Source organism: Xiphophorus maculatus, chromosome 18 (assembly GCF_002775205.1).
Source record: "Xiphophorus maculatus strain JP 163 A chromosome 18, X_maculatus-5.0-male, whole genome shotgun sequence".
NCBI lineage: Eukaryota > Metazoa > Chordata > Actinopteri > Cyprinodontiformes > Poeciliidae > Xiphophorus > Xiphophorus maculatus.
Genome location: NC_036460.1, coordinates 12,056,111 through 12,083,902, shown reverse-complemented (window position 1 = coordinate 12,083,902; position 27,792 = coordinate 12,056,111). Strand labels below are relative to the sequence as shown.

Below are 27,792 nucleotides of genomic sequence, written 5' to 3'. Positions count from 1 at the left end.
TTAATGTTTGGACACTATGAACATATAAAGTGTCGAGACTAGCACTGGAGACAGTGACCCAATAGATCGCAGTGGAGTAATATAAAGGGTGCCAATGCTGCTGAAATTATTACCTTCAACCATAAAATTTGATGTTGTGTTGGTTTAAGGACCCAGAACATAATTCCTGAAGGTAAAAGACACCAAATAATGTTCTCTCTTAAGTCAAAATGAGAGATAAAATAAAATAAACTCTTCTAATAATCCAATCCACCAGTTGTCTTCGTCATACTAAACAGGAAGGTGCCCCACAGAAATCTTGCTCTCTTACTTTTTTATTTACTCTTTCATTAAAATGTCATCATGATACAATACGTCTAGCACAGTTGCTGTAGATAATTCTTAGCATTACTTTCTAATTGTGGTGGATAGGGTCTTGATTTTTTCTGGGAAAACTTGTTTTCATATTCAAATTGCCTATTTGATCACATAATTCTCATCTAGGAGTTCCACTGTATTATTTGCCTAAATCTGTTACTTTTTTATTTCTGCTTATTCTCCAGATTTTTTGATCTGGAACAAGTCAGGAATCAGAATGTTTCTTTCTACAAGCTTCACTTCAGTTTGACTTCAATGAACAGTGAAATCCTCTTGAAAAACGACACACTTCCTGTAGAGCTAAATGTGTGTGTCTTTTGTGAATTTATTAGTGCGTACAAGTGAGAGAGCACAGAGAGAGAGAGAGAGTCTCAGTCTGTCATTAACCAGACTGCTGAGTTTAATTCAGACTTCACAGATTTGATCCAAACTCCAGACGGATAAAGAAACACGCAGAATGGGTGTTCAGGTCATGTTCGTCGTCCTTTTCATGTTTTTAGCCACAGTGGAATCTCAAAAAGGTAAGCACCCACTAGTCCTGCAACAACTGTATTTTTACTGTGAAGTTGAAATATTTCATTTATTTGTCTGGTAGTTGAACAAATACATATTTCAGCTCTAAATTACCATATGCAAACCCTTTAGCGTCTTTGATCGATCGCAGTTTTAACAGAAATGAATGTAAACATTATGGGCTTAAATAATTACAAAGTTATTGATTAATTGTGTTTGTGGTTGAAGGAGGAGTCTCATTCTGGAGAGACAAAGTTACTCTGACCTGTCCACAAAACGGAACATGGAAGAATAACATGGAAAATAAAAATGCTTTAGAACCTGGTGAAACTCATGAATTCCACTTTAAAGGCCAGGCCCAATATTATTGTGAATATGACAATAATGAAGAGGAGAAGATAAAATACTACTTCTTCGTAAAAGGGAAGGGTGAGTAAAACCAGATTTAATTTTAAGGTCTTTACGCTCGTACAGACCTAACTGGACCACTTTTCTTCTCCAGCCTGTGAAAACTGCTTTGAGGTGGATGGATTCCTGTTCTTGCTGGTGATTCTCGTGGATGTGATTGGGACTGCGGTGATGATGAGGATAATCTACGCTTGCACCAAGAGGAAACACCCAAATGCACCGCTTCAACCCCCAAGAAGTAGGAATGAACTTAAGATCTTATCCCAATTTCTGGCCCTTGGCCAATTTCAAGGATACTCATAAAATCCTTGGAATTAATGAATATTTATTATCTTTATTTATTTAAGCACGTAGAACCCGGCCTCAAGCGGACCAATCTTCTGCCTATGAGGTGGGTATTGTCAGGAACAGTATTACAAAAAGTCTGTTTTGTCTGGCATTTTTCTCTTCTTGTTGAACTAAAATAAGCATCATTATAGTAATATGTTGTGGTCTAATCAAATCCTCCAATCTAAAGCTTCTTTTGTACAAAAAGTGTATATAAATATATACACTTTTGCACCCACACTTTATGCACCCACAGCATCAAAAGGGTTATTATATTATGTGAGACTAATGCAAGATCACAGCAGTGTTACTGAAGTCATGATGTGAGAAACATACTTTGTTGTTTGGTGTTTGATGAGAGAATTTTTATTAACTCTCTTAGTTACTGTAGATGTGATTTAAAGTTACATATACAATCAAAAGAAACGTTTATTTAGCTTAACCGTTTGCTTTAAGGCATAGTTTTTTTTAAATAGGATTATGCAAAGTGTGCCTATTTAGTAAAATCCTTCCATTTAGCAGAAAGAAAGATTATTCAGAAAATGGAAAATGTATGATAAATGAGCTGAGTCAGCACCAAGCTCAGATTTTACATGGAGAAGCAATTATTTCTATTAACACCAACCTTTTTTGAATTAAACTATTATATATGAAACAAATAATATTTAGTTGGAGCATAACAAAGATATTATTTTTGTAAGAAGCCATCATTAATAATGCCTTAAACCCTTCGGTAATTTATTATTGTTAACATTTCAAAATTCTAGTATGGTCTGAGTGTTTCCTCTATTTGAAAATAATTGTGATCAGTTACGACACTTGAAAATTTACTGAGAATCCATTGTTCGTCAAAAAAACACATTTGGAAAGCATTGAAGTATATACCTTTCAACTAACACCCCTTAATACATGGGGATTTTGTAGTGAAATGTTTTGTTTTATTTTATTTAGTGGGTCATTTATGTGTACTGGATGACCTACTTGAGGATATTAATTTATTTGTTTGTTTTATTCACATTTATATTTATGTATTGGGTGATTTGTGAACAGTTAATTACTTCGTTTTAATCATTTATTTGTCGTTTGTATGTATGTTACTGTAATTTATTGTCTTATTTGCACATTGTAACACATCCATTTTAAAACGTTTGATTTTGGATTATGTCTCGTCAGTCACTGAACCCCAACACTCAATCAACGGAAACTTACTCCACTGTGGTGCACAGGACGGGGTAGATGTCCATCATCAGGAAGGTCAGAAGAAGGCAAACATTTATAAAATGATAGCATGAAATAGTAAGGAATTACCAGACCTTATATTAAATTTAACTTCATTAAAACTGAACATTGTAAAATTAGTTTAAAATGATTAGTAATCATTTTTGTGTTTTAATGTTAAATTGCAGCTGTTCAAAGATTGTGCAGCAAATAAATGTTAGAATTTCAAAAGCAGGACTGAAAGTACAAATTTCTAATTTGTTCATGCATATGCATTTTATTATATGTATTTCTGTATTTAGTTTTCAGTATGTGTATGTTTTATTTTGTTTTTATTCAACTAAAAAACATTCATTGAGAGTAAGAAAGTATTTTATAGTGTCAGGATAATGACACACATAATTAGTTATTGAGAAGCCCCTTAAAAAATGTTTATAATGAAGAGCTCCACACTCAGCCTTGGATTATTTTGATATTTTCATGAACACCAATGTTATTCCATATGCATAAGACATTTATTTATGTAAAAAAGCAATATGGAAATTTTAAAAAGATGTTCGCTATAATCCTTTTGAACAACAAAAAAATAAATAAAATACAGCACCTTAATGCACATCTGGTAAAACTTGTTACTCAAAAAATAGGACCAAACATAAAATTATTCAAATAAAATAATTATCCAAAGATGAAGAATTAAGATGTAAGACTCCGAGGATAATTTTTGGAATCTGCTAATTTCAGAGCTAATAAAAATATTAGTTGAAAATGATCAGATGTATTCCTGATAAATGATGGAGTCTGTGAGCTGAAGGATGATCTGAATCTATCCAAAATGATTGAGTGGGATGCGATAGACAAATCAGTGACTAGATAGAGGAGTCATTTTGCAGACATCTTCTACTTTTCAATGCTGTGAAACAAAAGCTAGAAAACCACTTAGATAGTAAGCGTGGTACAGAGGAGTCCTTCAAAGAAAACTACTTTCTTTTATTAAGGATGATGTTTAAACTGTTTGATTGAAATATTATTTTCCTTTTTATTTTGACTTTGAACTGCAACTCAGTATATTTTATAATTCATAGCCATGTAACGACTGTAGGTTTTTACATATCCTTTTATGGCTTCACGATATTATTGTTTGTAATCTATGTAAAAGTAATAAATTCACATATTTACTGAACTACAGTCTTTATCTACTTTTCCTTTTTCCAATATGAAGTTGGTTATTCTGCTTTTCTCTCTTAGAAATAAAGGATTATTTGTTTTACATTGAAAGACAGAAGTATTTTTGTTGAGTTAAACCACTAGGTGGCAGACGTGTACTAAAGGATACACCAATAAGCTTTATTTGTATATTTTATGAGGATCCAGAGATTACATTTGTACACTAACTTGCACAAAACTCTTCCAAATACTTAATTGCCAATTTGATACATTATATTTTTGTTTTTTGCAAAGGCAATAGGAGTATATTTTGTCCGGAGAGGGAGAAAAATGAAAGAAAACCAGAAAAAACTTTGGTAAAATGCATCTCTTTGTTGCATTTTAGGTAGAGGGTTTGCTTAGTGGGTGAGATGTGTACCTAACAGTGTGCTTGTCTAGAATGAGGTTGATAAAATGAAAAAAACATGTACATATTTTAACTTTGAAAAATCTCCTGGCCAAACAGGAGATTTTGAGGAGTAGCAACAAGAGAACAACCAGATGACTCAAACAAATGGGACAAAGGAGCAAACAAATTATATAAATAGAAAGCACACTTAAGAACAGGAAAAGAATATTTAGCAACACAAGATTTTAACATAAAGGGATCTCTTACATTCATATGTTTATGACATATATAATAAACTTAATGCAATTATTTTACAGTGAATGGACAACAACAAAACATGAGTTTTTCTCTGCACAAGGTACTGCAGGTAGACTTTGTTTTATGGTTTGTGAATTCATCTTGAAAAAAATGAAACACTTCCTGTGTGCATGAGTGTGTATGTGTGAGAGTGGATCTTCACTAGAGACAGCGTCAGGGAGAGAACCATCAGCTCCATTTTGAATCGCTCTGGCTTTCTGAAAAGACAGTTTGATGTAAAGCATATCCTTTTAGAGAGTTTTACAAATTTGACCTAAACCTAAAAAACATTCAGAATCAGACAATAAGGATTATTTAGGATGGCTGTTCAGGTTGTGTTCGCTGTCATCTTCATGTTTGCAACTTCCGTGAAGGCTGAAACTGGTAAATATGGCACATTACCTGATGTTGCTTTACACTGTAGAGTTGGAGCATTTCAGTCTCTTTCAACTGAAGACTAAAGCAGATATTGTCTCTAAACATGGTATTTGTTAGCTTCAACTCCATTTCCTGTGTTAATGTTCCTTGGCTGCTTACAACCTTGTTCTTTCTTACTATTTATCAACAGATTCTGATAATACTTTTTTTTCAATTATAATGTGTTGATTGAAACACTTTTGAGTACAGTTCTATAAAATGATCATTGTGTGCTTTAAAGCAACTGAGAAAAAATCTGACATGCATAAACATTTATATGAGAGCCTATATCAGCTGTGAAAGCTTTCTGTTACTAAGAGGTACTAAGAGGATGAAAACTTTGGTTTATTATAAGGTTATAAACTAAAACTCATGCAAAAAAGTAACTTTATAACTGTACAACTAGTTAAAGGAGGAGCAACATTCTGGAACAAGGAAGTCACACTAACCTGTCCTCTGACTGGTAGTGTAACCTGGCACAAGGAAAAATCAAAAAATCCAGAAACTTCAACATCTACAAAAAATGTACCAAAGGAATTTACATTCACATATGAGCGCCAAGTCCAATACAGATGTCAATACGAGATAGCTGGACCTCCACCTGAATCAACAGTGAATTATTATTTCTATGTCAAAGGAAAAGGTAAGTAAAAACATATTTTCATTCTTTGCCACCTGTGTTAATTACAGGACTAACTCATGTGCCATTGTTGTTGTTTCCCCATCAGCCTGTAAGAACTGCTTTGAACTGGATCCAAAGATCTTTCTGGGGATCATTGTTGCGAATGTGATTTGGACCGCTGTTGTGATGATGATAATCTACAGATGCTCCAAGAAGAAAAGCTCAGATGGACCAAGCTCCTCTATTAAACGTAAGGCTGTACTGCATGTCCCTTGATTGAAGTGGAGTAGAAAGTTTAAAAATCGATGCGTTGAATCTCTTTATGTCCTCCAGCGACTCCGAGAGCTGGGCACCGGGCTCCACATGGTCCATCTGCTGACTATGAGGTAAGTATTGTCAAAAACCTTTCAAGACAGGCTGATCAATTTATTTATTTTTTTGTTTAATAATTACTTATTACGTTACACTAATTTTATCATTGCGCTTCACTTTAAGTCATATATGCAGTGATTTTTTTATTATGCTTAAATTAAAAAAATCAGACCCAAATAAGATGATTCAATCTTGTGAAACTTTGTTGTCATCAGTTTGACAAAAGGAAAATAACATTTTGTTCACCACAGAGTCCCTAACATGGTGGTCACTTCAGGAGAGAAATGTTTACCTTATCCAAAGGACAGAAAATAGGAAAAATAGTTTTTTTCTTTCCAAATTAATGCATATACGAATGTTCTTTGGTATTTAAGACGATGTAAAGTATTTATATGTTCTTGGCAGACAAACCAATCAAATCTTTACTTGGATCTTACACAAAGGTATAAGCACGCCAAACTGCATAAATCAGCGTTACCATTATTTAAGAGTACTTTACTTCTGACAAAGACAACATATTATAAAATGTTACAGATGAAGACAACCAAACAAACCTACTTAAATCAGAATTTACATACGGCTTTTAACTACAGCCTTTATACAAGTGTTTATTTGATTAATAATATCAAGTACCGTAACTCATTGGATTTAGGGAGTTTATTTCAAGCTCAATAGCTCACTAAACAAAATGTTGTGTTAAATGTAAGCTGGGCAAGCAATTGAGAATGGCAAATTTAAAAGAAATATAAATAATGCTGGAGAGAGTGTTGTTCTCAACTCTGCTTGGGGCCCAAACACAGTTCTGTTTTGGGTCCCACATACTCTTGGGCCATCTTACAGTCCAGTATCAGCAAATCAAACCACCATTGTAAGATTTATCTCTTGCTCACCCATCTAATTTAAAGTGTATGTTATATACGCCATGGGCTTCAGTTCTAACGTCAGAAACGTTTATTTGATTTAAAGCGTTACAACTGGATTATCTGTTAAATGTAGTGTTAAATGGCTAAGATGAATAGTTTGGCTTCATGTTACATATTTTAGAAATGACTCACATTTAAAACATAAATAGGTTCCAAGATTAGGAGCAAGTCTACCAATGTTACTAGAAGTTACTGTTTTCCAATGTAGTCGGAAATAGGAAAAGGTAAAGACGTAGCCGGACAAAGGTTGTAGTTGTGTGTTTTTGGACACACACAGGGCATTTGACACGGTCAGCTGCTTGGTGGTACAGAAGAAACTCAGCAATTACTATCTGTCTGCAAAACATTTACTGCTTCTCTTCCATCAATATGGGATAGAATACTATCTCTATGGATCTGTCTAGTGTCACAGAGATGTAAATAAAACAGTGGCAATGTATTTCACAATAACTAGAAAGCAGAAGTCTGTCCCTCCCATTTATGTAGACCATTGTCAAAGAATAGTTAGAACTAGTTTTGGAGCCAACATTTATGTTTAAAAATCATACTGATGCATTTTTTTATACTTTAAAATACAGTTTGTTTTAAGGCGCTTTTGAAATACACAGAATTATGACACTGCAAAAATGTATTTGGAAGCCTTTTCTTAGATTAATTACTTGGGTTGTAACAATACCTACAACTCACGAGATGAGGCATGAAACAGATTTTATGGGAACGAGACGGAAATAGATTTTTATATTACTTTAAAGACAACTTCTAAGATTCAATTTTGTTTTAAAAAGGCTTCATGTGAGTTTTAGATTTTGCCTCAAATTCAATCATCTGATTTTTCATTTTCTGATTTGTTTTCGTCTCTTCAAACCTCAGGACAGTTCTTGCATTATGCATGGTCTGCTGTATGAGATTTCCCAGTTGTTATTGACAGAGTGGAGTGTGATTGTTGTGTAGCTTAACGTACTATTAGGTATTTATCCAGCCTTTGTTTTAGTGATACTTTCTGCCTCTTTTTGCATGTAAATATTATTATCCAGATATTATTAACTTGTGTGCTCAGGAATTATAGATAGAAGCTATTTTAAGCTAAATTTGGTGCACAGTACCATTGCCCTCCTGCGCTATTCCGTTCGATTCAATTCTCGCAAAGCGCAGAACAAGGGGCTAGTTTTGGGGGGAATTTTTCTGCCATAATTTGAGAGCACACATTTTAGCATCTTTCATTAATGTTTGTTTTTTTTGCACATCGTCTCTGTCAGATTAATACATTTAATTTGAAAGTCACTGTGATTTAAACATGTTACAAAATGTTTTCTGTTTGTTTTTTACAGACACTCAACCCTAACACTCGATCACAGGACACCTACTCTACTGTTGTGAACAGTGGTATGGTGAACAGGACTGGATAGAGACATCTTCTCTACAATTATAAAACTCCTTACATACATCCTCACATATTTTAATTTTTCTTTATTGCAAATCCCAAATTTAATAAAGATGTAGCTTCATACTGAAAAGTAGAAAGGTGCAGTTCTTGTACATTATGTCAGCTTGAAGTCATTTTATGGTATGCAGCCTTAAAACATTAAAACAAAAGCAATAAACATTGTTGACAGTTGACACAAACCATTTTGTTCTACTTGTCTATTAAAACAGCTTATACAGCATAAGTGAAAGAATAATTTATGGCAGATGTGTTAAAAATGAAGTTAATATGTTATATAGTAATGATTTTAAAAAGTACATCTTTATTTTTATGCATCTGGGGTTTTTATAGGGGTTTTTTCTTTTCATTTGCATTCAGTTTATTTACATGGCACAACTCATGTCTCAAGGAAATTTACAAAGAAAAAAACAGCTTAAGGTAAATTTAGAATATGTTTCAAACTAGCAAAGAACAGAAAGTTTATATATGTAAACCTTAGAAAGAACGAAGGTGGACTGGTTTAATTTTTACCACTAATTAGAACTTTCAGATTTACCAATTAAGGGCATCTTGCTGCTCTATATATACATATTATGCTTTGAATATTCAAACTTTTTATTAGATTCAATAAATATCACACCTGTATGATCAAACTCAGTTATTTGCTTTATTGTTTTTTCTAACTGTATTTGTGCTTTTACTGATGTTTATATTATACAAGCAGCAAGTTTTGTCAGCTGTTTTCTTTCATTCTCTTTTTTTCTTTTTGTTTTTATATTTTTCTCTGTATTAAGTGTCTCTAACTGAAATAAACATGGGTAAACCTCTTTTCATTTTTCTTTCTGTGTACGGTTAGAAATGATACCGTGATGGCTCAACAGATAAACTGTGTGATTCATGAGGCGGTTTCAAATCCACATGTCATATCCGCAGTACACCACCTAAAGAACACAATCACCACTGGTGTTTCGTTGTCTCCCTTCATGTCTCATGTAAGACAGACGTGATGGAAACATTCAACAAGTCTCTGTATATTTCACATTATCAGAGATAGGATGGAAAGGTTGTGTCACATAATGTTTCTGCTTTCTGTTTGTTCTTCCCAGCAGTGACAGAGAGCAGTTATGCTAAATGGAAATGAAAGCATGAAATGTGACGCAATAGTTCTCTGAAATGTAGATTTTTATTGATCACATTTATTGTAAAGCAGACCATGTTGCATCGCTTTGTGGAAACACTCCACCTCTTACTGCTCAGTTATCTTCATTTACATCTGCTGTGTTTTGTGTGACAATGTAGAAATCTAAATGATGGTTTCTTCTGTGAGACGGTGTCAAGTCAAACCGCTCCCACACACAGACCTACATCTGCTCATCTGCCTGTGTGACAGAACATCCGTGCACCAGTGTAGATTCTCGTGTTCAAAGTATATGTGCGCTGAATCATTAAAGTGTGTGTGTGTGTGTGTGTGTGTGTGTGTGTGTGTGTGTGTGTGTGTGTGTGCTGGTGGGGGCGTGCGGGTGTGTGTGTGTGCATGCTTTCAGGTAGAAGTTGGTTCAGTATGAGTGTGGGGGATGATTAGGGTTTGGTTTACTCAGCCCAGCTGTATGAAGCAGTCTCTCACTTCCGGTTAAATATGAAGAAAAAAGACACATTTGTTACCAGGCTGGAAGCTAACATGCTTTATTTTATCCTCCTCATAGACTCTGGTTTACTCCTACCACAATACTGAATTAACCCTATAATGATGTTCATTTATTGTTTTCAGAAGCTTCTTCTGAAATCAGCTAGTTGGTAAAGTCCTCTCTTCAGTTTCCTGTCCTTGTTGTAGTAGTACAGTCTACTTATTAACATTTACTATTGTTCTTCTATTAATACGTGTTCTATATCTCCCTTATTTCTCTAAATGCAAACCCAAAACCTGAACAAGGCTTTCTGATCAGATGCCATTTATCTTTTTTCATAAAAATATTTTTGTGGCTCTAGTAACCTTTATTCATTAGTAGTTAAACAGGAAGAAGGGGAAGACATGCAATAAATAGCCCAGGGCCAGGATTCAAACTGTTGAAAGCTGTGTTAAGGACTGTAACCTAATGTATATGGTGCGCCTGCTCTAGCACTGAACCATGTGTCTTAAAGCTGTTTAAAATACACAAGTAGTTTTTCCCTAATTGTTTTGTGATCAGGGTGTCTTAAAAATGTAAACAACTTTAAAACACACTGGACAAGGGTGGAAAGCATTTAGAAGTTTGAAAAATACAGTTAGCATCAATTTGAACATCACTCCATTAAGAATCTTTATTGGTTGAGTGCAGCAGTGTTTAAAAGGAAAGATCGGTCGTGAGTCACCACTTTTTCCACATTTGATCAAAGTTAGAAGAAAATTATTATAAATTAGAAGAATCTCCATGACAACACAATTAACATTTCAGAAAAACAACACTAAAATGTTCATAGTTTGAAACACTATGGTTTAATACACTATATATGTAGGTAAAAGGAATAGATTCAACAATTTGCAGTTTGTTTCTTCAATACAATGAAAAAATATCCTAATTGAGGGAGGGATTGGGAAGCCGACAGATCAGGGATAAAGTTTTGGAAAAGTCTCATTAAAAAACCAAGCTTTCACAATTTTAAAGAACAGTTTCAATCCATCATACAAGAACTGGATGATTTCAACCCATCAGTAAACCTTCCACGACATGACAAACCACTTTACTTTCTAGCTGGTTTAGACATACCGAAATACATTTGTAGATAAAACCTCACGATAAGATAATTCTACAAAGTATGGACTCAGCAAGACTGAATACAAATACACAATTTTATTTGTAAAAATACTTTTGAAAAACATCAATAATTTTCCCTCCACAATCATGTATTATTATTGTTGAACTTTCAAGAGGAAACAAAAATGTGAAAAAACCAAAGCATTGTAAAACATGCAATAAAACAAGAATAGATAATGTAACATAAATGAGCCAGTTTAAAACTTTCAGTCTAATAATAAACAACTGAAATATGTTTAAAACAAAGCAATAATAGTACACTTTCTTTGGCCTGTAACAAATATTTACTTGATTTCAAATGTTCCAATTTATCAACTTTTCACCTTTGAAACATGAACATAACTTAAGAAGCTTTTCATCAGTTACAAAAATTAACATGGAATGAAATATTTTACATTAGCTGACATACTGAGTTCATCCAAAGGGTCAGAAAGAGATTCATGTTCATAGCGTCATAAATGACAAATAGAAATTGTTTTCAAAGACAATGCCAAACACAGCGAATTACATCAGTAGAGGACAGAACAAGCTGTACACATATCACACTGTCCTGATGGAGACTCAGGAAGCAGAGCCGGATGTTTCCTCCAGTAGAAGTTTGCTTGCAGTTGAGAGTTAGCATGGACCTCCGTTCTACTTTCTGTTGAGTACATCATATTCATCTCTTCCTCTCTTGTACTTCAGTGGCTGAAACAGTAATGGCCACAGTGAATTTGGGGACAGCGAGATCAATGATAGGAGGATAATTACAGGGTTTTTCATGTGCTTTGGGGCATTTCTCTAATCAGAAGTGCAGTTTTCACAGCTGTTAGCTCAACCTCTACAGCATTTAGTCATTTGTGCTCATCACAGAAGCAGTTTGTCATTCATTCAAAGAAATTGCATGTTTTTGCACATCCATCAATTGTGTCCATACACTTCTCTACTGTTTTTGCACTTTCTCAACTGCATATGTTATCTCTGTCAAAGCCAACTATACTCCCCTATAACTGGCCGCTTGGGCTAGCTCCTCTGGAGAAATCTTAGGCCAGCAGAGAAACACTGTCCCTCCAGCATGTCCTGGGTCTTCCTAGGTCGTCCCAGTGGGACGTACCTTAAACACTTCACCATCACAGAGACAATGTGGAGGCATCTAACTAGATGCCAAAGTCTGCTCTCAAAGTGGAGGAGCTGCAGTTTACATCACCGCATCTTTAAAGGAGAGCACAGACACCCTGCGGAGGAACTCAATTGAGCTGATTGTATCTGAAATCTCATTGTTTCTGTTACTACCTAGAGTATATGCTTTAAAATGTGAAGCATCTATTCAGTGTCTTGTACTCAGTTAACAAAATACCGTAACACTAGATTTCAAATGGATATGCAAATAAGCTCTGGCGCTGTACTGAGCATTTCAAGTATTGTTACCAGGATCAAATAGTTTTGCATTGGAAAACAAAATGTGAGATGTCATAATATTGACATTTGCCAGTCTTGTTCAGAAACATGGTGTCTGACTTTTTATTTTATTGATAATGATACTTTCATTGACACATACTTACTTTTTAAAAATGCATTATCCATTGTGAGTAAGTGACAAACATTTGCAGGTTATCAACCAGGTCTTGCACTTTGTACTAATTGTTTTGAGAAATGCACCAAAAGCACCTGAAAAAACTGTATATAAAAAAAAAAGCTTTTGATAGGTGTTTTGATTAGCTCACCTGGTAGCTGGGGTCATTGGGCGCTTCATTATGAATCAGATTTTGTTTGTCAGACCCTGAGGAGGAAAATTATAATGGTGATAAAACATGACAAAGAAGCAGCAAGCAGGCTGATTTCAGCAGACACTTAACTTTGTTTTCTTGGGTCAATGTGATGAGCAACAGTCAGATTTGTTCCCCTAGTGCTTTCTTCAGAATTAGGTGTGTTATCAACAAAGTAGAGAGAGTTTGAAGCTCTTGTAATTCTTAAAGAGCAACTCAAGTGAAGTTTTTAGTTAGATTTTCCTGATTCTGATGTACTGAGGAAAAATTGTGAATGTAACAAACATATTAGATTCTGTGACTACTTGGTGTTCCAGATACATATTATTGTAGGTGGGCCATATAATATGAGTTTCATAATTCTGTGGAGTGGGTGCCGATTAACTGTACCATAAACTATTTCACTTCTGCTAAACTTACATAAATCGTCGTGTTCTATTTCTACGTGGCTGTTATGGCAACTAACTATTTTAAATGTCTTTTTTTTTCAGTCAAAAGAGTTTTGTGTTTAAAAAGGTAAACATAAAAGAAAGTTTCTGATTAGCCCAATAGTCACAATTGCAAGTCCTGAAAGTGGAATATCTAATTAACGTCTATTACATGAAAATGTGCTGAAATCACAATTTATTGACTTGAGAACAAAATGCCAGAAGAGGAGGAAAAACTTGTTCTTTCATGTTTTTATATGACTTGAAGCTTTTTCAGTCTTATTGTACTATAGTAATACATTTGTGGCTCATTCTCTGCAAACTGGTGTAAATGACATGTAAAGACCCAAAGCACCTGCTCATTCCAACATCAGCCTGAAAGCTGATGTTGGAATGAGCTTGCAATGGGCTGTTACGTTGGTATATCATGTAACAGTCCACTTTCTTTTAGAAACTATTGGGGGTTTTTGTGAGAAAATTTGACCATTTTCAGAATTTAGAAATAAAAAACTAAAGAGGCTAAGTTGCACAAAACTCAGCCTCTTGATTATCCCAACATGCTACCAAATTCTTCACTTACCATTTTGTGTTGTTTTCATATCAAGCCATACAGAGGGTTAATCTTGGTGTATCACTTTCATCAGTTTAAATCTAGTACCACTGAAGAATGCTTTGTCTCAATGACAGTTTCACTAAGAATTAATTGGACTTAACTATTTTAACCTTGCACAAGTAAGTTTTACTAGTTGTACGTAGAGAAAAAGCCCCTCAGAGGAAAAAAAGATAATGTGTGTATGGTACTACAAATGGAAAATAAAAGACAGACAGGCAGACTTTTACTTTTCTTGGTGGGTTTAACTTGACCAGTCCGAGCTTGAGAAGCAATGAGATAGACAGCTACTCCAACCACAACAGTAGCCACGATGTCTCCTACTGCCAGGCCCACAATAGAGGAGGTATCAAGTTCTATACAGTTGTCGCACGCTGAAAATAAGCAAAGTAATCTATTAAACAGTGGTGTCTTCACTGATTTTCCATGCATAATAAAATGTAAATTACATATCTATATAAAATTGCATATTCTTATATTTGAAATCACTTTCATCCCACAAAAACTTTTGGGAGAAACACTTTATGTAGAACTTACTCCGAAATTTTACGTAGATTTTTGATTCTTCATTACAAGCGTATTCTCCAGATTCATCATCACGGTAATACAATGTCACTTCTGTCCCATTCTTGCCATTTCCTTCAACAACAAGATTGTCACCACAAGACAGCTTGATTCCATCTGCAGTCTCCTGAACTTTTATCTTATTATCTGCTGTTTAAAAAAGAAACTTCAGTTAAACACAAGTCTTGGTCAATCAGGATTTGTAGAAATGTTTTCAGATGCACATGATTTTAAAATAATTTTGTATTTTTACGCATAATTGTGTTCTTACCTCCTGTAGCCTGATCAAAGCTAATTGCTGAAAGAAAAAGATGAAAAGAAACATAAATAAATATTGAATGAACCTGACCAATTATATTTCACAATGATAATTAAAAACTCAACAAGAATGTAAAGCTCCACTAAAAATAAAAACTCAATCTGGTCTTTTTTATGGTCCTGTATTTTAAATATTTTAGGCAATGAAGAGATAGTTGTAATAAAGACCTTGCTGTTAAATGTGCAAGAAATAGTTCTAAACTAAACTAAGCAAAAACTTCAAGGTATACAAACCTTATGCATCAAGTGCTTTTAACATACTTTCCATTGGAGCTCAACTACTGGTATTAAAAAAGAAATGACCACCCCAGACTAATCTGACTCACATATTTATCAGACAAATACTCAAGCGAACTGTAATTGTAAGTAAGTCTGTTTACATAATTAAAATTTACAGCCAGTTAGAGAATACACAAAAAAGGGATTTGCTGATTAGACAATAGTCATTGTGTACAAGGATAAAAAAAAAAACATATAAATATTTTTTACAACAATTATCTATTAAATTTCTTAAACATGTAGAACAAGCCAAAACAGTAACACGAGACCAAAAAACAGATTTTTTTTGTTGCTGTTTTAATGCAACCACTTTTTTGGGTAGTGCTACAAAATTTCCTTTTTCTACTACGGCTGAAGTATGGTGGTGGCAGTATTATGGTGTGAGGACTTTTTTCACAGGACTTGAAAAATTGTTAGCAATTCTAAATTAAATTAATTGCATAGAGGACAAGAGAAGTATTCTTGAGTGTTCCAGAGACTCTAAATTTTAGGAGGTGAGAAAGGGGCATTTGAAGCCCCATGGAGATTCTGTGTGGTTCTCAAATGACCGATACATATTTACTCGGCAAGCAGAGGCAATTCATGTAGGTAGATGAGAATTTTGTTATTATTACTAAAGCCATGTTTGTACTGATGAACTGAAATCTTCTGTAGATGGAAAATATTAGGTACAGTAGAAAAGTTTCCAATGTCAAAAGATGTGATTTGAGAAAATTTAATATAACTGAACGCATAATTTTGTGGCTGCAGTCTGCCAGCAGGGAAAATTACTCAGACCTATTTTAATTTGGTCAGGAATTTTAGGGTAAGCTAAAACATTTTAGGGTTTTAGTTGACCAATTAAAACCCAAATTGTTATGGTTTAAACAATGTTGAGCTTAACTGCGTGGTCTAAAGTGGACTACAATCAATGAAAATAGGGTGTCATAAAAAGTCCTCAATTATTTTTATAATAAAAATTATATGTAAGAGTTGAGTATTTTTCTGGACATTCACACTTGTAAGAGAGTACTTAGCGACAGAGTCTGTAATGAAGTACACAGGTATATGAAATTAATTGGCTAGAGGACATGAAAGGGAAGAAGAAATTATCAAAATGGCATGTTTTTGATTTGAATATAAGAGTTAATAAAAAAGAAAGATGATCCACAATCCTTTCCACACACCATTCCTGTTGATTATTTGAGTAATACAATTTTTAAAAACTTTATCAAATGTGATAACTATTCATCAAATGATATGAGTCATAAAATATTACTTATTAAATGCATTGAGTTTGCATACAGAGCCACTATAATTCTGACAAATTCAAGACTTATTTCTCCTTCTGAGTTAGAGTGGTGACTATTATAATTAATATTATGTACATAAAACGCAGAACAAGACATCATTACATAGAGCTTTATATACATAGTTTTCTCTTCCTTTGAGAGATATCTGCCTCATTTTCTATCAATAACAAACTTTTTGATTGAGGAAGAAATATTTTATGGTTTTAACCATTTTGAGCTTAATTGTGTGGTCTAAAGTGCCTTACTGATTTTAGATGATCAGTAAGAAAATACTTGAGACAGATTGTAATAAAAGACTGCAATAAATTATGGTCAGAACTTCTTACTCTAATAAACAAAGTTAGGTGTTTTTTTGGTTCATTAGGAGCAAAAACAATAAGAAAAACATACCTGCCAGAAGAGAAAGAAGCAGCAGCTGATATTTCATTGTGTTGTACCTGCTGGCTGCTTTTCTAAAGACAGAAGGAAACACAGAGGTATCAGTAAACCCTTTTCAGAAACCCGGAAGGCTGCCATTTTCTTACTCTCGTCAACCATTTTATTTTGCTTAACTTAACGACTAACAGAAGATAAACAACTTATTGCTGCTGTCATCATATTAATATTCCAATTAATCCACAATTCCAGGCCTTACTTTACTTTAGAGTTAGCTGGGTTTAGACAAAGATAAATTAATAGAAGTAATAAATCAACACACTTTTGGAGTTTTAACAAAAGTACTCAAAACATGAGATGAATATAAAATGTTGCGTAATTCTGAATTCGAATTTGAAATTGAAACAAAAATACTAACCTTAATCTAATGAAGTTCTGGGACTCTGCTGAAGGATTTAGTTTCTGCCTGAAGTCAGAACGTCTCCAGTCTGCCTGTTTGAGAGGGAGAAGGAAGTCGCTGTGATTGGTTTGTCAGCTTCATCAGGCTTTGTTGATTTTATCAGAAACACTCCATCATGTCTGCATGCATTTACCATCAAAATCGGCACATGAAACACTGGAAAAGGTTTTGTGGCAAATAATATTGGTACTGTTTAGCAGATTGTTTTGGTTGTTGCTGTTTATTTGAATAAAATCAACAGCAAAAATCATTAAGGTATTGATAATTCATTCAGAAATTAATTAGAGATATTCATGAGGCATAATAAAACTAAGTCTTGCAAGCTCTTGTTTTATCCTCCACACTTATAATTATTTTTAACAATCCGATAAAGTAAAAAAAGATACTAACTTGCTAATTGCAGCACAGTAACCTGGTGCAATAAGTCTCTACATCTGGCGAAACAAAGAATCTAACACAGACACACAGTTTATATGAATATTTCAAATCCCCTGTATTTTGGGAATGTTTCCCTCATGAGTGACTTTCTGCCTTCCCTGTTCAACACAGGAGCTCTAGCAGAGACATAGAGAGCAAATGTACGCTCCCACAACATAATTCTGCTTCCTGTTTGTAAAAAAACCACAGCAACCTGTGACCCAAGAGCTAACACCTGGCACATACACACACACAGTGTGTCTTTATAAACACACACAGATACACCCCCCTTCTCCTTCCCCCACCACACACACAATCATCAGTATCATCCTCTCTTGCACCTGTGTTAGAAAAACAAAGTGGATCATTTCATTTTACCAAACAAAACTGACACTTTCTGCTAATAGACTGTTAGAAGAATTTACATTCCTCTTACTGTGCACAACCCAGTTACCATCTTCCACACCACTTCATAGCGCCCCCTGGTGATTACACAGTAAAAGCACAGCATGTTCATCATTTTTTTTGATACAATCTCAATAATACCTTTATTAGACTTTTCCATTTTTATACACATATGCATACAAATATACAGGGCGGGACATGTGGCAAGTCCATAAACAGTTCTATGTAAATCTGCACCATCATATTCAGATTATATTTGTCCAAATACACATTCTGGTTTCAGCAGAGAACATTAAATGCATCCCATTAATGCAACAAGAAAGAACATCATGATAAAGTGTTTACAGAAAATCATATGACAACTTTGACTTGATGAGACAACAGCAGCACAGACGCCTGAGTACCTGATTTACTGGATGACAAACATTCACAGGTATGTTTTACAGATTTGAAGAATAGTCTCAAAAATGTAGGTGGTCTCTGAACTTTATTTCCAGCTTGAAGGTGACTGAACGGTGCTTGACTCGCTGATTGGTGCAGCTCTGGGTTTCTTCCCAAACAGCTGCATTCTTAGATGTAGGTATGCATGCAACAAACAGTTGAATTTGAACTGAAATCTCCGTCAGAGCCAGATTTCCTCGCTGCTTGTGCTGTTCACCTTATAGATGTAGCCCACCATTGGATACCTGGCAAAACCTGGAAGCACCACAGAAAAAAGTTTAAAAAAGAAAACAACAAAACACATAAATAAGCCATGACTCCAGGTATAAATAGTTAAAAAAGCAGCAGAGGTTCAGAGGGCATTTTGTTGACCTCTTGCTGCGTAGGCTAAAGACAGATCTTCCTCCTCTTCTTCTTTTTTTTCCTCTCCCACACTGTTCTGCTGGGCGGCTTTTCGAGCTATAAGAAGGGCATGCAGAGAGAGACACAGAAAAACAAAAACATGCGTTAGTAGTTTGAAGAAATGATTTCATGTAGAAAACAGTGACTATACAATGAATGTTGTTTATTTTGCACTGTATTGTGCATTATATTATATTTATAGCTACAGGTAAAATTCAAACTTTTATATTTATGTCATGTTGATCTATGAAATACATGCACATACACTTAAAAGTGGGAAAGCTGTACAGAGTTCTGTCAGTGTTTAAGTGTGTGCTAAAGTGTGCTAGCTGGTTAGTCCAATAGGAGGAAAGTATATACATGTAAATAACTCAATAAATTGCCAGACTTGGTTTCTGCTGCCTTGTACATTCATATATTAATTGTTATATTCACTGTACTTTTAGTTATGTAAAAGTTAGGTTATCTAAAATTTATCTGCATGTGATCTAAGTCACATACAGAATTTCATGAGCTGAACTAACATGTGCAGTACCATGCAAAATGAATCATATCTCCACAAATTTCAATGTATATCATTGGGACCAACACAAGCTGATACATAATTGCGACACATGCCTTGTTTCCTCTTCAGTAAAAATGTAAAAAGTGTCTTTGTATTTAGGTTCCCTGCGTTAACACTTTGTGGAACATTTTTCTCTTACAATTGATATGTATCTCTCCAGTTACACATTATTCCTTAGGAAGAGTCACACTGAACCTATTTCTATCTATTTAAATCACTCTTTTTTCCCAGGAAGGTGTAACAATACAGACAATAATAACTTATAACCTCTAGCCAAATGGGCCTTTTCAGAATATGTTTGAACATTCTTGCGCTGGAGGGAGCTCTTACCTTTCCTCAGAGTGCTGAGGTCATGGAGCTGCATGTTGGAAGGCAGAGACATGTTCTCTCTGGGAATGTTGGTCTTATCTGCTCTGTCTGTCTTCAGGTTTGCTGATTCACTGCGGGGATAACATGGGGAGGTGTCAAACTTGAATCAGAGGTGTTATCGATCTCCTGGCTGGACGTACTTTTCTTAAGAGCAGAAAAATATGCTTTCATCAGTGTTCCCTTCCATTGAGCTAATGGAGGAAGACATGACATGGCATAAAGGTGAGCCAAAATATAGAGACATAGACAGTGGCGAAAGGCCAGATGTCCTTAGTGTAACACAAGGAGACTGGTGAGACTGCAGTTACATTTTATTATAAATAATGTTGGGTATAAAGTATACTTATTATAGAACATTACTTAATACACATGTCTTTAAGAAGTATGTGCAATGTGTGTGAAAAGCGAAATTATGTTGAGACTCTAACAGAATCAAGACAAAATTTTATAAATATAGATTAAGCTCTTTTCTTAATGATAAAACATCAAAAATTTCAATTCTAGGTGAGAAAACATTAACTAAAGTTACTAGACTGTCTTTGTGTTGGATTTTACATGCCTGTGCCCATGGAAGTGATTGGAACTGATTTGGATGAGTGAGTAAATACTTTTGGCACCACAGCTGGTTTTCTAAAGAAATATTTATTCCTAAAATAGTAGAAAATAGATTAGCTCAGAAGAGGTTTGTATTTGCTAATTTAGTGTATTGCTTATATTAATACGTCTAGAAATTTAAAAAGGTAGATGTCAATAAATTATTTCAGTCTCTGCTAACCCAATATCCTGTTTTGAATTTTTACCTTTTCTTGGTCATCAGAATCTCCACTGGTTCATCTATAACAAAACACAGAGAAAATGGATGATCATGTGCTGCACCTCACTCAAAGCTCCATGCCACAAACATTTTCCTGCTCAAAAAATACACAGGCATACATTATTCTCACCAATAATCTTGCTTTTGTTTTTTTGCATAAGGCAGAGAACAATTAAACTGAGGATGAGGAGGGCCATGAAGGCCATGGCGCCTCCAGTCACGATACCCAGCATGGGAACCTCGACACGAGACTGCAGGAACTCTGGAGGGCAGAGGAGAGGAATTTAAAGGAAAGTTTTAGAGAATGTTTTGCAATGCAGCTACTGTCTACTAGCTAAAAAAAATAGTTTCACTACAATTAGTGTCAGAAGGGTCTAAAACAAATAATGAGAGTTTAAGATATCCCAGAATGAAGACATATTTAAATACATTTAGGGAAGCTTAAAAGACAAGGATTTCCTGAGATGATTTTCTACGTAATCAGACTGTTACACCTGATTCTGGAACCCTTATGAAGAGCTCGTGTTGTGCTGCCTAAGGGAACACACACGTGTAATCTGAAACCTGGGGTTTTCTACAATTACACTAAGTTAAAGGGTTTTATGAATCGCCAAAAACCTCGGCTCTGAGCATGGCTAAATGGACTTTATCACTGCAGTAGTATCATTGGAAGAAGATGCTGTGCAGTTTAATTCAGCTACTTTATCAAGAAATTCAAGGTATATATTATATTTCAAACAATTAGTTCTGCCAGACTGGGTCAGAAATTATTATTGAGTTACCAGAGCATTTGCCAAAGGTCCCATTTGGGAACTGAAATAGTTATTTTCATTTTCTTATATAAATGTATATAAATAATAAACCTTTGAAGCAATTTTGTGTATGGATGAATACATTTGTAGAAAGGATGCACCCCAAATAATCAAATGGTTGGTTATTTATGAAAGAATCACATCCTAAATTACACACTAGTGGCACAAATGAGAAAATTGTGGCATTAGAAATGCAACAAAATGAATGGACAAAAGTCTTTTCTTTCATGGAAACAATCACTAACCTGCCAATGTGAGGTTGCTCTGAGCCATTCCCACACTGTTGGTGGCATTCACCGTTAAGTTCCCTGACAGACTGCTCAGTGTGACCCTCAGCGTATGATTGGTCAGCCACGGATAGCTCCGTGAATCCAGGATGAGGAAGTCCGAGGTATTGGCCACCAGCTGGCCCGACTGGTCTATGAAGGTGATGGTGGCAGGAGGGTTAGAGCGCACCAAGGCGAACAGGACCAGGGAGAGGCCGGGGTCTGAGGTTTCACTGTAGTGAGCGTTGACCCTGAGGATTTCTGGCTGGACTGGGGCACAGAGGAGAGGAATGGCTTGACAATGTCAACTGAAACAGACTTTTAGTCCATGAGATACTTAACAATGACTCACATTGGACATTGAGAGTGACCGTTGCATTGTAGCTTTGTCCTGTCCTGGGGTTTGATGCGACACACACCAGCTCCTTGTCCCACTTTCTGGCCCGCAAAGAGAAGGTACTGTTGTGATTGGTCCCCGGTCTTAAGACCTCAGAATCCTTTTGTGACGTCATCACCAGACGGCCTCGGTTTGGCGATGGCTCCTTCTGCTGTTCTCCGTTGAGGTACCAGGTCAGTAACGGGGGCGCTCGAGGATCCCAGCTGTCTGATTGGCAGTTGAACCTGTGAGTCATGTTCTCCTGAAGTGTCACAGCCGCTTGCTGCCGCCCATCAATTTTAAGAGCGGGTTCAATAGCACCTGAGGTACAACACAACAAAATATTATAGCAGAACCAAATATAGTGAATGGAAAAATAACGCTTTAGACTCCTAAAATGTTAAAGGGTAATTTGGACCTGTGTTAGACAGTAGTAAAAGATATCAATATTGTTTCATTACAGACTCATTATTTTCTAAGAGGAGCTTTTAGTTGAACTATGAACATTTTTCTTTCTGTCTGAAATACCTTATAAACACCTTGCTGTCAGATTGGCAAATAGATTACAGTAAAGGTATCAGGAAGCTCCAAATTAATCTAACTTCAAGAGGTGCGCTTCACATGATTATCAATTAGAACTACTAACGTCAGAAATTCCTGTTGGAATTGAAAATAAAGGCAGAAACGCAGTCCGGGAGCTGACTGTGAATTTTTATGGATACCAAAGAGTCAAATGTTAGGTATTTTGTACACCTAAAGCTTGGCCCAAACTAGGTCATCAAAATATTAATAAAACCATTCTCTTTTTCTGACTGTCAGCATTCTCACTGCACAAAAGGACTGTGATTTTTCATTATTTGCTTGTGTGCAGTTTAAAGTGTTTGTGTTGGAGTGTGTGCTACCTGTCCAGGACAAGGCCAGTGTATTGAAGAACACAACAGCAGAGCCTGATGTCCATGTCCTCAGCCACACACTCTCCATCCTGGCCGAACCGCCACACACTCAAATGCATCTACCTGCTTAGACAAGGATTTACATTACTCTTAGAGTGAGGAAAGCAATTCATATAAATCAAATCACAACAGTGCAGGGACAAATGTTACATGAGTTACACTTTGGTATCCAAGCAAAGGGCATTGAGTACAAATGGAATCTAAAATTTTCAGATTTTTATTTGTTAAATAAATAAATAACTAAATAATAATAATAATAATAATAACAGAATTCTCAAAGTATGTATTGTTTTAGTTCCACTTCACAACTTGTGGTTGTAATTAGGGCTGCAATTAAAGATTATTTTAGTAATAAAATATCATGTCAATTAGTCTGACAATGAATCAGACCAACTTAATCAGTTTTAAAAATTGGCTGATTTTGCAGATTTTTTATTTAACCGCTTAAGGATGGTTTTAAAAACCGCTAAGCATTTTTTTTAAAACATGCAAATTAAAAATATATACATATTCTTTTTTAAATAAGAAAATAACACTGCATTTCGATAAAATGCAGTTATAGAGCGTTCCTTTGTTGTACGCTGGATCACTTTCAGCAAAGGATGCATCTGTAGCTAAAAAGAAACACTTCTAACATCAACATGTGAAAAGCTCAGATCTTCCTGCTTAACTTACTTCAATACTTGATGTACTGCTTGACTTGAATTACATCAATACGGTGTAGGGCTGATCTGTTGATTTTGTTTTAGATCAATCCATTAATAATTGGATAGCAAAAGGTGCTTAGATTCTTTTTGTTTCTTTACAGAATTTGAACCAGGTGAAGCTAAAACTATGTTAGCTGAGAAGTTTTGGATAGAACATATTTACAGGAAAGAAAGTTTATATATATATATATATATATATATATATATATATATATATATATATATATATATATATATATATATATATATATATATATTTATTCTTTGTACACTTTAACTTAATTTCTACTCTTGAGTGTGTTGATATTTCAGTAAATAGCCTTTATTAGGAGTCTATATACTCCAGTTAACAATTAATTGATTACTAAATTAGTTGGCAATTATTTCAATGATCGATTCACAACAATTAACCCGATTAATCGCTTTAGGACTAGCTGTAACATGACAACATTTGGTAAAGTTCAAGAGCTATTAATATCTTTGCAGTGTGCTACACAATAAGATGAGGGCTTGGGTAAATAAGTGGGTATAAATCTCTAATAGACAAATAGGTTCTGAAAGGAAACATGCCTCAAAGAAGAAACACACCTTCTGAAAATATGATCACAATGTATTAAAGACAATAGCAAAGCCAACACAGGTCTGTCCTCACAGTGACATGGCTCTGTTCAATAATTCACTGCCTTTGTAGCTTTGATCTGCAGAGTACTCTTCCATCACTGCAAAACCAAACATCCTCATGCCAGCTTAGATCAATACACACACACACATCGACAGTAAAAGGGGGCAGAGCTAGCGGTCTCCAGAGCTGGCTTGCTGTGTGGGGTCATGTGATCTGTAGGAGTAATAGCAGAAACTGAGCTGTTAAAGATGCACACATAATCTGCATAATCAATACAGTGATCACCAGGAATAATCCACTAATACGAGTGCAAGACAGGAGCTGACAGCTCTCTGCGCTGTGGGTAAGGATGCTTAATGCTTTGAGCTGACAGTCGGGGGTAGAGGAGGGATACACACATCAGTTCACACCTGCACACACAAATACACCAAGACACAAACAGTCGGGGTGCACACACAAAAAAACCCCGCCTTGTGCAACAAACAGACGTTACTACCTTTGTCGTTGGTGCAGATCCCGTCTGGATTCAGTCCACCGGAGCTCCATGTCAGAGGAGAAGGAGAGGAGGCAGAGGGAAATATGGTGATGACAGCAGAGGGATGAGAAGCAGCCCTTCCTGACTCACTTGCTCTCCCATCTGCGTATGCTCATACTATTACACACACACGCACACACATTTGGCTCTCTGCAAGATACGGCCACCTCCAGCAGCAGCTTTCACTGGCTAATGCAGGCAGTTGTGTTGTCGCCACTTTGAGGTAGAGAGGAGAGAGAGAACTGGGAAACAGAAAGCAGAAGGAAGGAAAAACGAGCAAAGGATATACAAAGAGAGGAAGGATAGGAAGATGTGAGAGAGGGACAACAACTGGTGTGGAGGAGGATAGGGAGGTTAGAGAAATGAGCTTCATGCACAGGATCAGTTTGAAACTGTCAGAAAATATTTGGTGTGGATACTAAGCTGTCAGCTCAAAAGGTTTCCCATAAATCTTATAATTCATCGCTCCAAACATACACCAGCTGGATAGTGTGGTCACGCCATGATGGGCACTTATACAGAACATGATTCCCCTGGTCTGAGCTCAGCTAATTCAGACTGAAAAGCCTCTGCAGTGCAGCTGTACAGACCAGAGCAGCAGCATGCAGAGCAACGCTACACAAGCAGAAAGCTGTGGCTTAAAGGAAAAACCATTCAAAACTAATCAATGGAGACTGGTTTTTCACATTTTCTCAAGCTGCAAATGAAAGTTAAATGTGATTTAATGTGACAGAGCTGCAAAGTGTGATGCTTAATTGCACATTCCAGTTAAAATGCCTCCAGAAGTTGCAGAGAAAGAGACTCCACTTGTGCCTAATATAATCTGTTAAAATTCAGATGTTTTGCAAAGAATGTCAGAGACCAATAGAGAGAAAAAATACAGCATCAAAAAGACCAAGAAACCCAGCAGGTCAGGTAAAAGGTTGTGGAGAAGTTCAAAGAAGAGCTAGGTGAAAACCCCAAGCTTTGGTTCAGTGCATCATCTGGATGAAAAGACTATAAAGGGCTGCAAACTTACCAAAACGTGACGACCATCTAGAATGACAAAAGGAGGTAAAAGGACCTTGTTAACTCTGGAGGAGATGCAGAAATCCACAGTTTGGATGAAAGAATCTGCCAACAGAACAAGTATGAATCACAAATCTGGCTTTTAAGAAAGAGTGGTATAAGAAAAGCCTTAAGAAGTCTAATTTAAAACTGGCCACAAACCATGTTGGGGACAAAAACCATGTGAAAGACACTGATCTGGTCAAACAAGAGCAAAATGTAACCGTCAAGCCAAATATATTGATCAATGTTCCAGTTATTATAAATCAAAAGCAACTCTTAAGCTGGTGGGTTTTTTGCCTTCATTTAAAGGAACTCAGTATTTCGGCTGTTTCGCTGAAGTTTTATGGAAGTTTGTTCCAGATTAGTGGAGCATAAAAACTGAATACTGCCTTTCCATATTTGGTTCTGGGGATGCAGAACAGATTAAAACCTGAGTGATCTGGAAGGTTGATACAACAGATCCTTGGTGAATTTTGGTGCAAGGCTGTTTAGTAGGAGGAAGAGAACTATTGTTGAAGGAAAGCCATGGGAAATCCTGTCCGCTTTAGTTATTTATGTACAAAAATTGATCTCAGTTTGGTTGCTTGGATACATGTGGTCTCAACGCAATTAATATAATATTGGACACTTAGGAACTGACAGGCTAAACACTATGTTTTTATAAACTGCAAAAGAGGAGACTGCAAGTAAGAATAAAAAATACCCCACACACATCAACACTTTTAAATTATTTATTTATATATATTTATTTATTCATCTCAGTTTGGTTGATATTCTTTTGAACCATTGTTGTTGCACTTTAGTATTTTTGTACCCAACAGAAATGAACAGAAACAAAGACAACAGGGGGGAAAAAAATCATAAAATGAACCGATAGAAAAACAAATGAATCTAAGGAAAATGGGGAGGAGCAGAGAGAGTTCGGCTTGCAGGGATGGAGAGAAAGGACGACAGTCGGCGTCGACAGAGTTAAAAAAAAAAAAGAGGTGGAGAGAACAATGGTCAGTCTGATCAGGCTGAATGTGTCTATGCGAGGCAGCTTGCTTCATAATTCTCTGCAGTCTTTTAAATTCCCATAAGTGGTCCCTTCTGCCATGCATCTGCTCCCACCTCCACACACACACACACACACCCACACACACACACACACACACCCAACACAGGAAAGTCACAACATTAAATCAGATGTGAAGTTCCTGGTTGGATTCTTTTGCTGCCATGCTGTCAGAACCGTGCTCCAGTATTCAGATAAAACGCTCCTTTCTCTTCCAGACCTCCTTTGGTTTGGTGTAAACAGAGAGGAAGAAAAAAAACAAGGACAGATATGAAAGAGAAACAGAGCTGAAGTGAACACTGAATCTGTAATGGCAGAGCTCCTATGAGATGAGAGCCCTCCCTTAGTTTTAGAGGACAAACCAATCACAATGGGTCTGTTTGGGCGAGCTTTGGTTAAAAACAAGCCGATTGGACAGAAGCAGCTCTCTCAGGCGATTATAGCATACAGTATGTCAACCGTGCAGCCAGTTACTAGGATATCTGACCTGTACAAACATGAGTGGAGATTTGTTTTCTCTAAAGCAGTCTCTGATGATCAAACTTTGTTTCCATGTTCAATATATTGGGAGGACAGAGTGAGCTCAGACATATAAAAAAATAAAGGATAACGGTGAAGGTATCATTCATTGATGATGGTCCCCAATGTGCTGCAGCTTGAATTTGACCGAACTTCAGAGTCATGTTTGAATACAATCTTGGATTTACTGTAG

At 35.8% G+C, this 27,792-nt stretch overlaps 3 protein-coding genes across 4 annotated transcripts; 1 reads left to right on the top strand and 2 right to left on the bottom strand.

Moving 5' to 3' along the window:
• Positions 1-725: 725 nt before the first annotated feature.
• Positions 726-9,256, top strand: cd3e (CD3e molecule). The gene is made up of 11 exons (XM_023351705.1): positions 726-878; positions 1,099-1,299; positions 1,373-1,516; positions 1,626-1,669; positions 2,779-2,823; positions 4,373-4,379; positions 4,982-5,056; positions 5,496-5,732; positions 5,818-5,961; positions 6,045-6,097; positions 8,335-9,256. The coding sequence occupies exons 1-11, from the start codon at positions 815-817 to the stop codon at positions 8,410-8,412; spliced, it is 1,092 nt and encodes a 363-aa protein (XP_023207473.1). The 5' UTR covers positions 726-814; the 3' UTR covers positions 8,413-9,256.
• Positions 9,257-11,309: 2,053 nt separating this feature from the next.
• LOC111611912 (T-cell surface glycoprotein CD3 delta chain-like) lies at positions 11,310-17,444 on the bottom strand. Its single transcript, XM_023350863.1, has 8 exons — positions 17,426-17,444; positions 17,251-17,324; positions 16,848-16,909; positions 14,840-14,866; positions 14,542-14,718; positions 14,235-14,378; positions 12,925-12,980; positions 11,310-11,908 (listed from the first exon to the last, which is right to left on the bottom strand). The coding sequence occupies exons 1-8, from the start codon at positions 17,426-17,428 to the stop codon at positions 11,855-11,857; spliced, it is 597 nt and encodes a 198-aa protein (XP_023206631.1). The 5' UTR covers positions 17,429-17,444; the 3' UTR covers positions 11,310-11,854.
• Positions 17,445-18,219: 775 nt separating this feature from the next.
• tmem25 (transmembrane protein 25) lies at positions 18,220-25,472 on the bottom strand. Of its 2 annotated transcripts, none has more exons than XM_023350889.1 (9): positions 24,938-25,472; positions 23,062-23,178; positions 22,136-22,480; positions 21,763-22,053; positions 20,836-20,967; positions 20,692-20,725; positions 19,853-19,962; positions 18,928-19,014; positions 18,220-18,810 (listed from the first exon to the last, which is right to left on the bottom strand). In XM_023350889.1, the coding sequence occupies exons 2-9, from the start codon at positions 23,138-23,140 to the stop codon at positions 18,737-18,739; spliced, it is 1,152 nt and encodes a 383-aa protein (XP_023206657.1). In that variant the 5' UTR covers positions 23,141-23,178; positions 24,938-25,472; the 3' UTR covers positions 18,220-18,736. The 2 variants fall into 2 exon arrangements, with proteins under 2 accessions (XP_023206657.1, XP_005804598.1); XM_005804541.2 differs by having other exon boundaries at positions 23,062-23,175.
• Positions 25,473-27,792: the final 2,320 nt, after the last annotated feature.